The sequence below is a fragment of the Meriones unguiculatus genome, chromosome 7, assembly GCF_030254825.1.
Source record: "Meriones unguiculatus strain TT.TT164.6M chromosome 7, Bangor_MerUng_6.1, whole genome shotgun sequence".
NCBI classification, from domain to species: Eukaryota; Metazoa; Chordata; class Mammalia; order Rodentia; family Muridae; genus Meriones; species Meriones unguiculatus.
Genome location: NC_083355.1, coordinates 73,735,669 through 73,753,054, shown reverse-complemented (window position 1 = coordinate 73,753,054; position 17,386 = coordinate 73,735,669). Strand labels below are relative to the sequence as shown.

The following is a 17,386-nucleotide window of genomic DNA, read 5'->3' as shown; positions in this document are numbered from 1 at the left end:
ACTATCTCCTACTTCTTTCCTAAGATTCCATGCACTCTGTCTAAAGTTTGGCTATGAGTCTCAGCATCTGCCTTGATACCCTGCAAGGTAGAGTCTTTAAAAGGCTCTCAGCGGTAGGTTCCTGTCCTGTTCCTTGTTTTCTCTCTCCTCTGATGTCCATTCTTTTTGCCTGAATGGACAACTTTCTTGATCGATTCCACTTACCAAAGCTAAATCAAGACCAGGTAAATCAATTAAATAGACCATTCTTTAAGAGAGTGGATTTCAGAGCACTGTAAAGTGCTGTAAGAACAAAGGTAAAATGAACATGGTTTGTACACTTTCACTCTCAAGGGAAAGAAAGAAAAGGCCATTTTGAGACTACAATAATGTTGAAGATGTGGGAATATAGTTTATATCACAACTTCAGCCTTCTGTTGAATTAACCAATATCCATGTCATTGAATGGTCTAAATAGTTATGGAGCCAGAAATATTTGTAGACTCCCAAGTATTGCTGCCAATACTTCCTTATGGACATTAGTCATCTCTGCAGGAAAAAAAAATCAAAATGATTTTAAACTTCAAACTACAGAAAAAGAATCAGTAATTACTAAGAGGCAGAAACAGAATGAACTCCAAAGAAGAAGCAGCAAGATTATGCTCTTTGAACCCTTCATTGTGAGACAGAAGGAAACAGTGACTTTTCAAGGACATTAATGATAGGCCTGATCATGCTGCATGTACTAGGGTAATACACAAATTGTCTTAGTAGCTGTGAAAAAAGAATAGCATAAAATGCTTATGGATTAAATCTGAGTTGTTGAATTAAAAACATGATAAATACATTTAGCAGATTAAGTAGAATTATAAAAAGAATTTAAAAACTGTTTTCTCAGAATTTATTAATAACACACAGAAAACAAACAGAAAGACATTGAAAAAGAGTTCTAAAACTGTGGAAGATACAGGAGAAAGGACCATCAAGTAAGGATTTAAGGAAGACAAAAGAGCTTGAAGAGCTGATGATGACGATATTCCAAAATATCATAGATGAAAAACAAATCAAATCAACAACTATAAGCACAACAAATTGAAACCTACATACAAGTAAAAGGAAGCTCATATGCACAGACACTTCATGTAGCCATAAATTTTAAAAATAAAGATATTTTGTAAAGGAGCTGGGTGGAAGAAAAAGTAACTCAAAATATAAGGCTTTAAAATAAATTTTCTCCAAGGTGTATGGCTATCCAAAGAGAGTGAAACTGTGTTGACAAAAATAAAGAGCTGTGAGCCTGTAAAACAATGTTACTTGGAAATATTTTAATAGTGAAAATATGTCTTTGCATATCAAGATTGTACAGTTAAGCAAGGATGTGATAGGAAGTTAAAAATATAACTACAGAAACAAAAGAACATGATCACAGGTGGAATGTCTGTTAATACTCAACATATCAAGGACTATAGCTAAGAAACTGAGCATAGAAATGTTAGCATTGGAGTTGATGTGTAACAGAATTTTAAAAGCAAAGGAGAATTAAAATTCATGAGCCAGTAACACATGTAAGGATGAGAGTTAAAGAAGTAAAAACGTTTTCACATTTACCTTTTTTCAAGTACCATAGTGATGGAATGAAAATAACAGAAAAAGCAGGCAAATCCCAACTGGCAGCAAGAAATAGGATAGATAATTATATAATCAAACAATCGAGAAAGCAATCAAAACTAGAAAAATAGACAAAATGTGGAAAAAAAACTGTATCCAAATGTAAATGAATGAAATGCTAAGTACCTTGGCGGGCGGGGGGGGGGAGTGATTTTCCAGGCTCTGTGGAAATGACAGAAGATAGGCACGGGCTTGCTTAAAGAGATGCCTGTAAGATGTAAGTTTGCTGAATGTTTAAAAATAAAATCTTCTGAAAATGTGAAATGCAAATACTGGGAAAATGAATTCATGAGTAGCTACATTAATAGTATATAAAATAGACTTTTTAAAATGAAATCTTAGAGATAAAGATGAGTTTACAGTATTAAAAAACTGATCTCATGAAATTTAAAATGCCCATGTTCTTAACTGTACAGTCGAGAAACACATAAAGCAAGAAGGAGATGGAGTTACAGGAGATAAACTGAGAACCACTATGGCCTTGTACATGGTCTTCATATTAGTCAATGCTAACCCAACCAAAAAAGAGTAATCAACCAATTAGCTAATCGGTTCTTCCAGACAAGACCTGACCTGTCAGACTACACTCTCAAGTGGCAGTGCTTCTTCTTTCTTCCTTTTCCTCTGAGTGACCGGGGAAAACACCCTGTCTTGTACAAAAACATTAACACATTTCGGGGACTGTGACTCTCTGGGCCCTGTGTGACCATGAGTCATCCAAACAAAAATCAAAAGGAAAGCACAAAAAATAACCTCGTGGGATGAGGGACCACTTTGCTCCCAGCGCGGCTCACATGTGCAGAGAGTCAGCATGCCCCACCGTACACTGTATTTTCACACTTTACCTCCTGTCGGTATAACCGCCATCATTGTCCGCCTCATTGACCAAGGCTGCACTGTTGTCCCACTCACCTCATAGACACTTGTTCCTTTCTTTTCCTTTTCTTAAATGATTCTATTAGTTTTGTTTTGTTTTGTTTTGTTTTGTTTTTTTTCTGCAACTTGCCTTATCCCCTCTGGTTCAAACCATTCTTTCTTATAACAGAATTTTTCTCAATGGTGGCAATTATTGGTAATTAATGGTAGTATTATGGCTAATAATTTTATCACAAAGTCCTTTTTTTAATAATTTTTCTAGTATTGACACTATAAAACCTAACTTTGCAACATTAGGCCCAAGTATCCTAGGACAGACTCTCCTATCTTTGCTGCTGCCATTTTCTCCAGGGCCACAGGGAAAAAAATATGAATGGATAAAATTAGAATTAGTAGAGTGGCTTTAAAATGTTTGCTAAAAGGAGTGAGGAACGCCATTCACTAGACTGATAGTGAGAATAGAGAATGAAAATATTTAGCACGCAGCATAGTGTGTAAAGAATTCCAGACTTAGTAATCAATTCCCCAAAACTTTGAGCACTGTGAAGTAAGGGCCACTGGCCGGAGCTGCACAGTTTTTATGCACAATTTGCAAGGGCCCACAAACATCTAATTGAGTGTGGACTTACCAATCATTTCAACCCTGTGTTTGTACAGCTTCCCTGATAAAATGTGAAGGCCATATCAACTTCAAAACCATCAAAATCAAAATAGTTATGTACCAAATATACCAACTTTTAATTACATGAAAAAATCATGTATATATATATATAAACTATGAATGGATAAAATTAGAATTATAAAATTATAACAGAATTTTTCTCAAAGGTGGCAATTATTGGTAATTAATGCTAGTATTATGGCTAATAATTTTATCACATTGTCCTTTTTTTTAATAATTTTTCTAGTATTGACACTATAAAACCTAACTTTGCAACATGAAAGTATTTAGCACGCAGCATAACCTCCTGGGATGAGGGGATTATAAAACTGGTATATATAATATATATATATATATTATATATACCAGATAAGTGAGCGAGTACAGCGTGATTGATAGCCTTCTTAAATTGAGGTATAATTTGCAATGTGTGCTTATGGTTCATACATGAACGCTGCAGCCTTTCAGTTCAAGGAAATCAAATTGAACCATGTAGAAAACCAATGTATTAATCTGTGTTACCTACCTGTGTTATGCACTAATAAGTAGCATGGGCACAGACTGAGCTCAACAAGTGATAAGTATAACTTACAGAATAGACAGAACTCTTTCTACTTTACATTCTTATACTATTTGAAGCCCTGTCTCGATCTGGTTTGTGCATCCATAACTTCATTAAGGTCTGACTATGTTAATTAACAGCCATGACTATTTTGCTTTTTCTGGAAACAGCTAGAAGAAAATAGTTTTTTTTTTCGTTACTGTTTTGCCTGTAAAAGTAAACTTTATTTCCCAGCTTAGTTTAAATATATTCTCCACTCACCTTTTATCCTTGCTCCCTGAAACATGTGTTCTTAAAAGTACCATCCTCATCATTGAAGAGCCAATGAGATTGCTGTTCTGAAAGCTTCATCTGTTTTAACCTCTCTTTTTTTTCAGATCCTCCAGCTGTGGAACCAGCATTCTTGGAAATCCGTCAAGGACAGGACAGAAGTGTGACCATGAGCTGCAGGGTCCTGAGAGCCTATCCAATACGAGTGCTGACCTATGAGTGGCGTCTGGGCAATAAATTATTACGGACTGGTCAATTTGACTCCCAGGAATATACAGAGTACCCAGTAAAAAGTCTATCCAATGAAAATTATGGAGTTTATAACTGTAGCATCATAAATGAAGCTGGAGCAGGGAGATGCAGCTTCCTTGTTACAGGTAGGATACTAAATTTCCTTGATTTTTTTTAATATATGATTTTAGAGCAACAAATCTTGGGCTCACTAGAAAGTTGTAATGAAATAATTTTGTCAATGGATGGGTTTGTAAATTTGTGATTTGGCTGTTCCAGTTGCAACTTTTATTTGATTATTTTCACGGTAAGTCTGTCTTTCTGGTGAGAAAAGTGTGCCTATAAATACACACACACACACACACACACACACAGATGTTTATTTGAATTCAAATGAAGTGAAGAAGTTCTACAGATTTTGTTTGTTCATTTCAGTGATAACACTGCTGATTGTGATAAACAGTTTACTGAGAGAAGATTGCAAGGGTAAAGAGACACCTGGCCTGCCAGGTTATTTATGAGTAGCAGATATGTTTTCTTTTCTTACTGTTTATTACCTCTCAGTGTCCAATGCTTTCAGATTGTTCTTGGTTTGTCCCATTTTCTCAGAGACTTCAAAGCAGAGCAATAAAGTATACAGGGAATATTATAAATAGGGAGAAGTACTGATAAGTTTTGATGTTGCAAACAACTGAATGTTCCCTTTGAATAGTTTTACACTTGCTGAAATTATTCTGATATTCTCAGTGCAGTGATAAATATGTTCTTTTGCCATTTTTTGAACCAGATTTTTGAAATACATTAAAAGGAAAATACCTTTACAATGTTATTTTGTCTTAAGTGAAATTACATTTAACAGTTAAAGCATTTGTGATATTGAATGAGGAATCTGGCTCCTGCGTCATCTCTAAAGAGCTGTTGTAAAAGAAACAGATAAAAATATGATGGAAAACCTTTTCATTAATAAGAAATTTAGATGTCCAATTCTGGCTATGAGAAATCCTTTTGAAGCTGGATTTTCTTTGAGTCATTTTTGCTCCCTGAAATCTAATTTTAGATTCATAAAATTCACTTTACTATCCAAGAATATGAAGCCATATTCTCCACTATACCCTCCTTCTGTTGATTTTACAAGATTATTTTATTACAACCCATGTCAGTGAAAGCCTTTCAAAATTTGATTCTTAAAGTAGACTATTAACACAAACCCAAAATTTCCTAGGACAGTGTGTGGAACTTGAGGAAAGGGTATTGTCAGCATAGTGAAATTTATCACAACTGGAATGTTCTCTACGATTCAAGAGGAAACGTGGAGGGTTCTCCTTTGCTCTCAGTTCTTTTTCAGTTTTGTTTTGTGGGCATATGTACATCTGTGAGGCTGTTCACCTTCCGTATGTATGGAGGTCAGTGGACAGTTTGCAGGACTCAGTTCTCTTCTTCCACCATATAGATCCATGGATGGAACTTGGAATATCAGAGCTGGCCCCCCATGACCTTACAGGCTGAGCTGTCACCCAGTTAGTCCTTTTCTACACCGTACTTTCAGTAACAATAGAGGCCATTACTTTCTCTCCTGTTGGCAAAATTGAAGAATCTGATGTTCATTAATTAATCACACACCACACACACACACACACACACACACACACACACACACACACACACAAAGACATCATGAAATTAACTGCAGGGCTTTTTCAACTCTTTTGGCCTTAGGCACTTTTCCGCTTCTTAAGATGACACTGCTCTCCAAGTTTGGCTGCTTCTGTGGGATTTTCATTTGTTCCTCCTTATGTGACCCAACCTGTCTTTTAGAAGTAGAAGACAAGCCGAGACCACAAGAAACTTTCATGTCTATTCTTCCACCTCACATCTGTGGCGTGCAGCCAGTGGGTTTTGATAACCATGGGAAGGAATAAATCTGTGATGAATTTCCTCCCAGAGGGGAAGGACATACCAACAGGCATTATTATCTTTTTTTGTAGTGTATGCTTTTCAATCTCAGGTCAACATTATTGTTTCAAGATCTCCACATAAGATGAAATATTGAAGAAAAAAAAAAAAAAACAACAGAAAAGGAAAAGACCAAAATCTAAATAAATTACAAGCCAGAGAAAGGCATAAGGGAGTAGGTATTTTCACACACACACACACACACACACACACACACACACACACACACACACACTATTTTTAAGTAATTTTATATATTCACTTGTAGCAAAGCTGTAACCCTCTTCCTCTTTCCCTCCCAATGCTCCCCTCCCTCCCTCATCTCCTCCCTGCACCCTCTGAGTCCACTGAGAGGGGAGGTCCTCATCTCCTTCTATCTGGCCCTAGCTTATCAGGTATCTTCAGGATGGTTGCAATGTCCTTAACTGTGGCCTAGCAAGGCTGCTCCTTCCTCAGGGGGGAGTGGAAGCTCATGAGTACATGTCAGAAACAATTCCTGTCCCCCTTACTAGAGAAACCCACTTGGATACTGAACTACCATGGGCTATGCCTGAGCAGGGATTGTAGGTTATATCCATGCATGGTCCTTGGTTGGATAAACAGTCTCATAGAAGACCCCTGTGCTCAGATATATTTGGACCTTGTGGGACTCCCTGTCCCCTCTAGGATATACTAATTCTTCCTTCCTTCCTATGATTCCCTACACTCTGCCGAAGGTTTGGTTATGGGTCTCAGCATCAGCTTTGATAGACTGCTAGGTAGAGTCTTTAAGGTACCTTCTGTGATAGGCTACTGTCCTGTTACTTGTTTTCTCCTATTTCCAATGTCCATCCCCTTTGTCTTTCTAGATGAGGATTGATCATCTTACACCTGGATTTCTTTCTTGTTTATCTTCTTTAGGTGTACATATTTTAGTATGTTTATCCTATCTTATAGGTCTATATTAGTGAGTATATACCATGTGTGTCTTTCTACTTTTGTGATACCTCAGTCACAAAAGCAGAAAGATGATTTTTTTTCTAAATCACACCATTTGCCTGAAAAATTCATGATCTCCTTGTTTTTAATTGCTGAGTAGTATTCCATTGTGTAAAAGTATCACAATTTCTGTATCCATTCCTCTGTTGAGGGACATCTGGGTTGTTTCCAAGTTCTGGCTATTATGAATAAGGCTGCTACAAACATGGTTGAGCAAATGTCCTTGTTGAATACTTGAACATCTTTTAGATATATGCCTAGGAGTGGTATACCTGGATCTTGGGGTAGCACTATTCCTAATTGTCTGAGAAAGCACCACATTGATTCCATAATGGTTGTACCAGTTGACATTCCCACCAGCAATGGAGGAGGGTTCCCCTTTCTCCACAGCCTCTCCAGCATGTGTTATCTCTTGAGTTTTTTATCTTAGCCATTCTGATCGGTGTAAGGTGAAATCTCAGGGTCGCTTTGATTTGCATCTCTCTGATGACTAGGGATGTTGAACATCTCCTTATGTGTTTCTCTGCCATTCTATATTCTTCTACAGAGAATTTTCTGTTTAGCTCTATAACCCATTTTTTTAATTGGGTTACTTCGATTATTGCCTTTTTACTTCTTTAGTTCTTTATATATTCCAGATATCAGCCCTCTGACAGATGTTGGGTTGGTGAAGATCCTTTCCCAATCTGTAGGCTGCTGTTTTGTTCTAACGAGAGTGTCCTTTGCTTTACAGAAGCTTTTCAGTTTCATGAGGTCCCATTTATTGATTGTTGTTCTTAGGGCCTGTGCTGATGGTGTTCTGTTCAGGAAGTTATCTCCTGTGCCAATGAGTTCTAGGGTCTTCCCCATTTTTTCTTCTAATCAATTTAGAGTAGCTGGTTTTATATTGAGGTCTTTGATCCACTTGGACTTTAGTTTTGTGCAGGGTGATAAATATGGTTCTACTTTCATTTTTCTGCATGTAGACATACAGTTGGACCAGCACCATTTTTAAAGATGCTGTCTTTTTTCCATTGAATGGTTTTGGCTTCTTTGTTAAAAAAAAAAAAAAAAAAAACAAGTATTCATAAGTGTGTGGGTTGATTTCTGAGTCTTCTACTTGGTTCCATTGATCCACCTTTCTGTTTCTATGTCAGTACCAAACAGTTTTTATTACTTTTATTCTGTAGTACAACTTGAGATCAGGGATGGAGATACCTCCAGAGGATCTGTTATTGTACAGAATAGAATTGTTTTAGAAATTCTGGATTTTTTTGTTTCTCCATATGAATTTGAGAATTTTTCTTTCAAGGTCTGTAAAGAATTGTGTTGGTATTTTGATGGGAATTGCACTGAATCTGTAGATTGCTTTTAGCAGAATGGCCATTTTCACTATGTTAATCCTACCGATCCATAATACATGAGCATGGGAGATCTTTCCATCTTCTGATGTCTTCTTCGATTTCTTTCTTCAGAGACTTAAAGATTTTTTTCAAACAGGTCTTTCACCTGCTAGGTTAGAGTCACCCCAAAGTACTTTATGTTATTAGTGGCTATTGTGAAGGGTGTTGTTTCCCTGATTTCTTTCTTGGTCCTTTTGTCTTGGGTATACAGGAGGGCTTCTGATTCTTTTTTGAGTTAATTTTGTATCCTGCCACTTTGCTGAAGGTGTTTATCAGCTGAAGGAGTTCTCTGGTTGAGTTTTTGGGTCACTCAGGTATTGTATATCATCTCTGAATAGTGAAACTTTGACTTCTTCCTTTCCAATTTGTATTCCCTTGATCTCCCTTACTTGTCTTATTGGAACTCAATTTAATTTTTGACAAACCATTTAAATAAAATGTTGATGATGGTATCACGTGAAAATATACTCAATTGTTACTCTAGTTTATATATACAAAATTTAAAATGATAGTATTTCATATACAGCCTAGGAAAAGAAAATAGAGTGCCCTCTATATTCTAGAAAGTACATTCAGGTGGTTATATATAGTTAATATTTATAAACAACTTGAAATTTAGTATGTGGAAATATTTTTAAATAAAAAATATAAAAAATATTTTATCTGTTTCAAAAAGTTATATATATATAACTTTTTGAAAGTACATATATGTATATATATATATATATATATATATATATCTTGGAGAGGAAAAGAAAAGTTTATGTAATTATACACATTATAAAGGCAACATTGACCATGTAGTGCTTTTTTGTTGGCTTAGTCACTGTTATAGCCAAGCATAACACAAGACTATGTACCACTGTATTAACTGATGAAATTCTTACAATGAGGAAAATTTTTGATAAGCGTTTATGAAGGAATAATAAATATGAGGTGCTAGATTAAAAAACTGAACTAGAAAAATATTCTCTATGCCTTTGCTAGTTTTGTGCCTGCATGAGTTTATTTCCTTCCAGTTTTACTTGTTAGGATTATATTGTCTTTGGGACAGCATCATAGCACTTTTTCATTTTTGCCTGCCTTTAATTCTCTGTCTATATCCCTGGGATTTGTTTTCCTAGAAATTCCTTCTTACTGTTACATAAGAAATGTTGTTGCTCTTCATGTCCTGTCAAATATAGAAAAAAAATTCTTTGTCATCCTTCAAACCTTTCACTCTAAACTCAAAGAAAGTGTAAAACATTATATTTACCTCAATTCTACAAGATACTTCAAAGTCACTTCAAACTAGATAACACCATATAAAAAAAATCACGGCAGGTGGAGCCAAGATGGCGACTAGCACACACAGTTTCTGAGTGGTGGGATACCTGATCTTCTGAGTTGGAGAATGGAAGGACCCCCAACCCAGGAAAACCACAGCGAGGCTTTCTGAACACCAGAGAACATCGCAGGAGGTGAAAACTTTGGCCTCTGGTCACCCGGAGACTTGCTTGGGGAAGGAGAGAAACGATCCTTTGTTCTTGCGGCACTCCCTTCCCCCAGACCTCCTTCCTCCTCGGCACAGCGGCACAGAGGACTCATCTTTCTCAGCACAGACCTAACTGCCTGGGGTATACAGCCACTGAGACGGAGCCCCAAGCACTTTAGCGGCAGACAAAAGCCAGCAGTACATGCCCCGGAGTCCCAGATTCGCGCAGCGGCTGCACCATCCTCCCAGAGCGCGAATCTGCTAAACACCATACTAGCTCCGCAGGATCGCCATCACTGATGGTACGGCCCGCCCAATCCCACAGTGACAGAGAATACGCTATATACTCACCGAAACCAGGCAGAAACGTCATACAACCTGGACACACCAGGCGCTGGGCCTCCCAAGCTTGGAGAGCACAACGAAGAGACCCCAGGACTTCCCAGAAAGCTTTGGGACTAGCAACCCAGTCTCCAGTTACAGGGGGACGTGGAGGCGGAGCAGCACTGAACTGGCGGGGCACCACAGCCCTCCAGTTTAAGACTAACCAGGGCCAAACCAGAGAACAGAGAGCCTGGTTACCCCATCCCTGCTGAAGTGACCACCCTGAAATCTCCAGCTGCAGCAAGACCTCAGAACCTGGCAGTGACAGCAGCACAGAACTGGCGGAACACATCAAAGAAGCAGGGCCAAACCAGAGAGCAGAGAGCCCCGGATACCACGATCTCGGCCAAGAGACCTGCCTGTAAGTGAGTGCATCCTTGAGAATCTGCAGTTCCCCAGATCCTGGGTCCTTCTAAATCAGAAGCCAGGCATCGAACCCCCCTCCCACCCACATGCCCACTTTGGGAAACAGAGGGGCACTAGGGGCATTGAAGTTCCTGCCCTGTGGGCCTGATTGAGGAGCTAAGACAGTTAATGCCAGAAATTGCGCTGCGATCATCATTAGCACCTGCGACATATACAGTGCAGAGCCCCTCCCACACACTCAAGGGTTCAACATTAGCCATCACTCTGTCCCTCGAGAAACTCATCCACGCACACTTACACACACAGACACACACGTGCGCGCACACACACACACACACACACACGCTTGCATTTGCCCCGTTTGCGCCTGCGTACTTTCCTTCCACAGGTACAGCTAGTCCTCAGCACACGCTGAGAGTGCTCAGCTTCCTGAAGAACTCTCCAGACACCAGAGAGAGACAGCACCAGTCTGATCTGCAGAATCGAAAAACAAACAGGAAAGGTTTCAGATAAGCCAATGGCCAGAGGTAGGTGAAAGAACACTTCCAACATAAATCAGGACATCATGACTTCACCAGCAAACCCCAAAATCGGTGGATACACCAATTCAGCAGAAGCACAGGAAAATGATTTTAAAGCCATGCTTGCCCAATTATTTGAGGCTCATAAGGAGGAAATGAACAAGTCTTTCAAAGAGATGGCCAGTCAATTGGAGGCAAAGAAAGAAGAAATAGACAATATCCTTAAAGAAACACAGGCAAACATAGCCAAACAAATAGATACACAAGTAGAGGAAAAATTAGTGGCATATAAGAAGGAAATGAAAAAAGAAATAGAGGCCATCGTAGAGAGACAGGAATCCAAATTCAAACACATGAAAGAAATGGTGCAAGGCATGAAAACAGAATTAGAATCAATAAAGAAAACACAAAATGAGAAAACCCTTGAGCTGGAGAACTTGGAGAAAAGATCAGGAACAACAAAAGTAAGCATCACCAACAGAATACAAGAGATGGAAGAGAGAATCTCTGGAGCTGAAGACACACTTGCAGAAATGGATACTTCTCTCAAAGAAAAAGTAAAATCAGAAAAGTTCCAATCACAAAATATCCAAGAAATCAAGGATGCTATGAAAAGACAAAATCTAAGAATAATAAGAATTCACGAAAAAGAAGACTCCAGACTCCAAGGTCCAGAAAATATTTTCAAGAAAATCATAGAAGAAAATTTTCCCAACTTAAAGAAAGAGATGTCCATAAATATACAAGAGGCCTACAGAACTCCAAATAGACTAGACCAGAAAAGAAACACATCACGTCACATCATAGTCAAAACACTAAATCTACAGAACAAAGAAAAGATATTAAAAGCAGCAAGGGAAAAAGGCCAAGTAACATACGAAGGTAGACCTATCAGAATCACACCGGACTTCTCATCAGAAACTATGAAAGCCAGAAGGGCCTGGGCAAGTATCATGGAGACTCTAAGAGATCACAAATGTCAACCCAGACTACTATACCCTGCAAAGCTTTCAATCAACATAGATGGAGAAAACAAAATATTCCATGACAAACTAAATTTATACAATATCTACACAGCAAACCATCCCTACAGAAGATACTAGAAGGAAAACTCCAATCCAATGAAAACAAATTCACCCAAGAAAACAGGGCATACAGATAATGTCCCAACAAAAATGAAAAGAAAACAAGCAATGAAACAGGGTTAGATCATCGACTCCATTACAAAAGGAACTAACATGCATTGGTCACTATTATCTATCAATATCAATGGACTCAACTCACCAATAAAAAGACACAGGCTAACAGAATGGTTAAGGAAACAGGATCCAACATTCTGTTGCATTCAAGAAACACACCTATGCAACAAAGACAAACACTACCTCAGAGTAAAGGGCTGGAAAACTGTTTTTCAAGCAAACGGTTCCAGAAAACAAGCTGGAGTAGCCATCCTAATATCTAATAAAATAGACTTTCAACCCAAGTTAATAAAAAAAGATAAGGAGGGCCACTATATTCTCATCAAAGGAAAAATCCACCAAGAGGACATCACAATCTTGAATATCTATGCCCCAAATACAAGAGCACCGACATTCGTAAATGAAACATTATTAAAGCTTAAATCATACATTGATCCTAATACCTTAATAGTGGGAGACTTCAACACTCCACTCTCACCAAGGGACAGATCAACTAGACAGACACCAAATAGGGAAATAAAAGCACTCACAGAATCCCTAAATCAAATGGACCTAATAGACGTCTACAGATCATTTCACCCAAACTCAAAAGAGTACACCTTCTTTTCAGCACCGCATGGAACCTTTTCCAAAATAGACCATATAGTGGGCCACAAAGCAAGCCTCAACAGATACAAAAGGATTGAAATAATCCCTTGTATACTATCTGACCACCATGGACTAAAGCTCGACCTCAACAACAACAGAAACAACAAAAAGCCGACACGCACATGGAAACTGAACAACTTACTACTCAATGACAGCTGGGTTAAGGAAGAAATAAAGAAAGAAATTAAAGACTTCCTAGAATTCAATGAAAAGGAAGGCACAACATACCCAAATTTATCAGACACATTGAAAGCAGTGCTCAGAGGAAAATTTATAGCACTAAGTGCCTGCAAGAAGAAATTCGTAACATCACATACAAACAACTTAATGGCCCAACTGAAAACCCTAGAAAAAAAAGAAGCAGATACACCCAAGAGGAGCAGACGGCTGGAAATAATCAAACTAAGGGCTGAAATCAATCAACTAGAAACAAATAAAACTATCCAAAGAATCAATGAAACAAAAAGCTGGTTCTTTGAGAAAATCAACAAGATAGACAAACCCTTAGCCAAACTAACTAAAAAGCAGAGAGAAACTATCCAGATCAGCAAAATCAGAAATGAAAATGGGGACATAACCACAGACATTGAGGAAATCCAAACAATTATTAGGTCATACTACAAAAGCCTATATGCCACAAAATTTGAGAATCTGAATGAAATGGATAATTTTCTTGAAAGATTCCATCTACCAAAACTAAGTCAAGATCAGGTAGAAAGACTGAATAGCCCTATATCTCCCAAGGAAATCGAAGCAGTTATTAACAGTCTCCCCTCCAAAAAAAGCCCTGGACCAGATGGCTTCAGCACAGAATTCTACAAGACCTTCAAAGAAGTGCTAACTCCAATTCTCCTCAAGCTATTCCACAAAATAGAAACAGAAGGAACACTACCAAACTCATTCTATGAAGCCACAGTCACCTTAATACCTAAACCACACAAAGACCCAACAAAAAAAGAGAACTTCAGGCCTATCTCTCTTATGAACATTGACGCAAAAATACTTAATAAAATACTTGCAAACCGAATCCAAGAACACATCAAAGATATCATCCACCATGACCAAGTAGGCTTCATCCCAGGCATGCAAGGGTGGTTCAACATACGGAAATCCATCAATGTAATCCACCACATAAACAAACTGAAGGAGAAAAACCACATGATCATCTCCTTAGACGCCGAAAAAGCATTTGACAAAGTCCAACACCCATTCATGTTTAAAGTCTTGGAGAGATCAGGGATACAAGGCACATACCTAAACATAGTAAAGGCAATATATAGCAAGCCTATAGCTAACATCAAACTCAATGGAGAGAAACTCAAATCAATCCCACTGAAATCAGGGACAAGACAAGGCTGTCCACTGTCCCCATATCTCTTCAACATAGTACTTGAAGTCCTAGCCAGAGCAATAAGACAACTAAAGGAGATCAAGGGGATACAAATCGGAAAGGAAGAGGTCAAAGTGTCACTATTTGCAGATGATATGATAGTATACATGAGCGACCCCAAAAATTCAACCAGAGAACTCCTTCAGCTGATAAACACTTTCAGCAAAGTGGCAGGATACAAAATCAACTCAAAAAAATCAGAAGCCCTCCTATATACCAAAGACAAAAAGGCTGAGAAAGAAATTAGGGAAACAACACCCTTCACAATAGCCACTAATAACATAAAGTACCTTGGTGTGACTCTAACCAAGCAAGTGAAAGACCTGTTTGAGAAAAACTTCAAGTCTCTGAAGAAAGAAATCGAAGAAGATATCAGAAGATGGAGAGATCTCCTGTGCTCATGGATTGGTAGGATTAACATTGTGAAAATGGCCATCCTGCCAAAAGCAATCTACAGATTCAATGCAATTCCCATCAAAATACCAACTCAATTCTTTACAGACCTTGAAAAAAAGATTCTCAGCTTCATATGGAGAAACAAAAAACCCAGAATCTCCAAAACGATCCTGTACAACAACAGATCATCTGGAGGTATCTCCATTCCTGATCTCAAGCTGTACTACAGGGCAACAGTAATAAAAACTGCATGGTATTGGCATAGAAACAGAAAGGAGGATCAATGGAACCGCATAGAAGACCCAGAACTAAATCCACACACCTATGAATACTCGATATTCGACAAAGAAGCCAATTCCATTCAATGGAAAAAAAGACAGCATCTTCAACAAATGGTGCTGGACCAACTGGATGTCTACATGCAGAAAAATGAAAATAGATCCATATTTATCACCCTGCACAAAACTAAAGTCAAAGTGGATCAAGGACCTCAACATAAAACCAGATACCCTAAATCAATTGGAAAAAAAAGTGGGGAACAGCCTAGAACTCATTGGCACAGGAGACAACTTCCTGAACAGAACACCAACAGCACAGGCTCTAAGAGCAACAATCAATAAATGGGACCTCATGAAACTGAAAAGTTTCTGTAAAGCAAAGGATACCATCATCAAAACAAAACGACTGCCTACAGATTGGGAAAGAATCTTCACTAACCCTTTATCTGACAGAGGACTAATATCCAGTATATACAAAGAACTAAAGAAGCTGAAAAGCAGCAAACCAAGTAATCCAATTAAAAAATGGGGAACAGAGCTAAACAGAGAATTCTCGACAGAGGAATATCGAATGGCAGAAAAACACTTCAAGAAATGCTCATCCTCATTAGCCATCAGGGAAATGCAAATCAAAACGACCCTGAGATATCACCTTACACCCATCAGAATGGCCAAGATGAAAAACTCAAGCGATAACACATGCTGGAGAGGATGTGGAGAAAGGGGAACCCTCCTCTACTGCTGGTGGGAATGTAAACTGGTACAACCACTCTGGAAAGATATCTGGCGCTTTCTAAGACAAATAGGAATAGTGCTTCCTCCAGACCCAGCTATACCACTGGTAGGTATATACCCAAAGTTTGTTCAAGTACACAAAAAGGACACTTGCTCAATCATGTTTATAGCAGCTCTATTTGTAATAGCCAGAACCTGGAAACAACCCAGATGTCCATCAACGCTGGAATGGGTACAGAAATTGTGGTATTTTTATACAATGGAATACTACTCAGCAATCAAAAAGGAGGAAATCATGAAATTTGCAGGCAAATGGTGGGATCTAGAAAAGATCATTCTGAGTGAAATATCCCAGAAGGAGAAAGACAAACATGGGATATACTCACTTATATAGATCTATAAGATATGATAAACATAATGAAATCTATACACCTAAACAAGATAATCAATTGAGTGGACATGGGGTAAGATGATCAATCCTCATTTAGAAAGACAGATGGGATGTGCATTGAACGTATGACAGGAGTCTACTGAGCGCATCTGAAAGACTCTAACTAGCAGTGTTTTCAAAGCAAAGACTCATGACCAAACCTTTGGCAGAGTACAGGGAATCATGAGAAAGAAGGGGGGATAGTCTGATGGGGAAAGGATAGGAGCTCCACAAGGACCAAATATATCTGAGCACAGGTCTTTTCTGAGACTGACATTCAACCAAGGACCATGTATGGATATAACCTAGAACCTCCACTCAGATGTAGCCTGTGGTAGCTCAGTAACCAATTGGTTTCCCAAAGTAAGGGGAACAGGGACTATTTCTAACAGGAACTCAATGACTGGCTCTTTGGTCTCCCCACCACCGAAGGGAGGAGCAGTCCTGTTAGGCCACAGAGGAGGGCTTTGCAGCCAGTCCTGAAGATACCTGATAAAACAGGATCAGATGAATGGGGAGGAGGTCCCCCCTATCAGTGGACTTGGAAAGGGGCACGGTGGAGATGAGGGAGGGAGGGAGGGACTGGGAGGGAATGAGGGATCGGGACATGGCTGGGATACAGAGTTAGTAAAATGTAACTGATAAAAAAAAAATAAATAAATAAATAAAAATCACGTATTTTTAGGATTCTGTTTCTTTGTTTCCATGATACTATATTGTGAAATATTAATCCTGTGTTCTTCTAAACCAGCAATTCTCAACCTTCCTAATACTGTGACCTTTTAACACAGTTCCTCATATTTTACCGACCCCCAACTATAAAATTATTTCTTTTTTACTTCATAGCTGGAATTTTTCAACTGTAATGGATCATAATATAAATAGTTTATATGCAAAATATCTGATATGCAAACCCCAAAGGGGTCTTAGAACCACAGGTTGAGAACAACTGTTCTAGACTGACCTTTCTATACTCTGGTGATGTTTGTACATAGTCAGCAAGCA

General features: G+C 38.4%; 1 protein-coding gene across 2 annotated transcripts in view; it reads left to right on the top strand.

Annotated features, from left to right (window-relative positions):
* Positions 1 to 17,386, top strand: part of Mdga2 (MAM domain containing glycosylphosphatidylinositol anchor 2) — an 886,150-nt gene that overhangs the window by 768,885 nt on the left and 99,879 nt on the right. For both annotated transcript variants that reach the window (XM_060387568.1, XM_060387567.1), the window contains one exon: positions 4,124 to 4,393. In XM_060387568.1, coding sequence (XP_060243551.1) covers positions 4,124 to 4,393 — 270 coding nt within the window. The remainder of the gene's footprint in view (positions 1 to 4,123; positions 4,394 to 17,386) is intronic.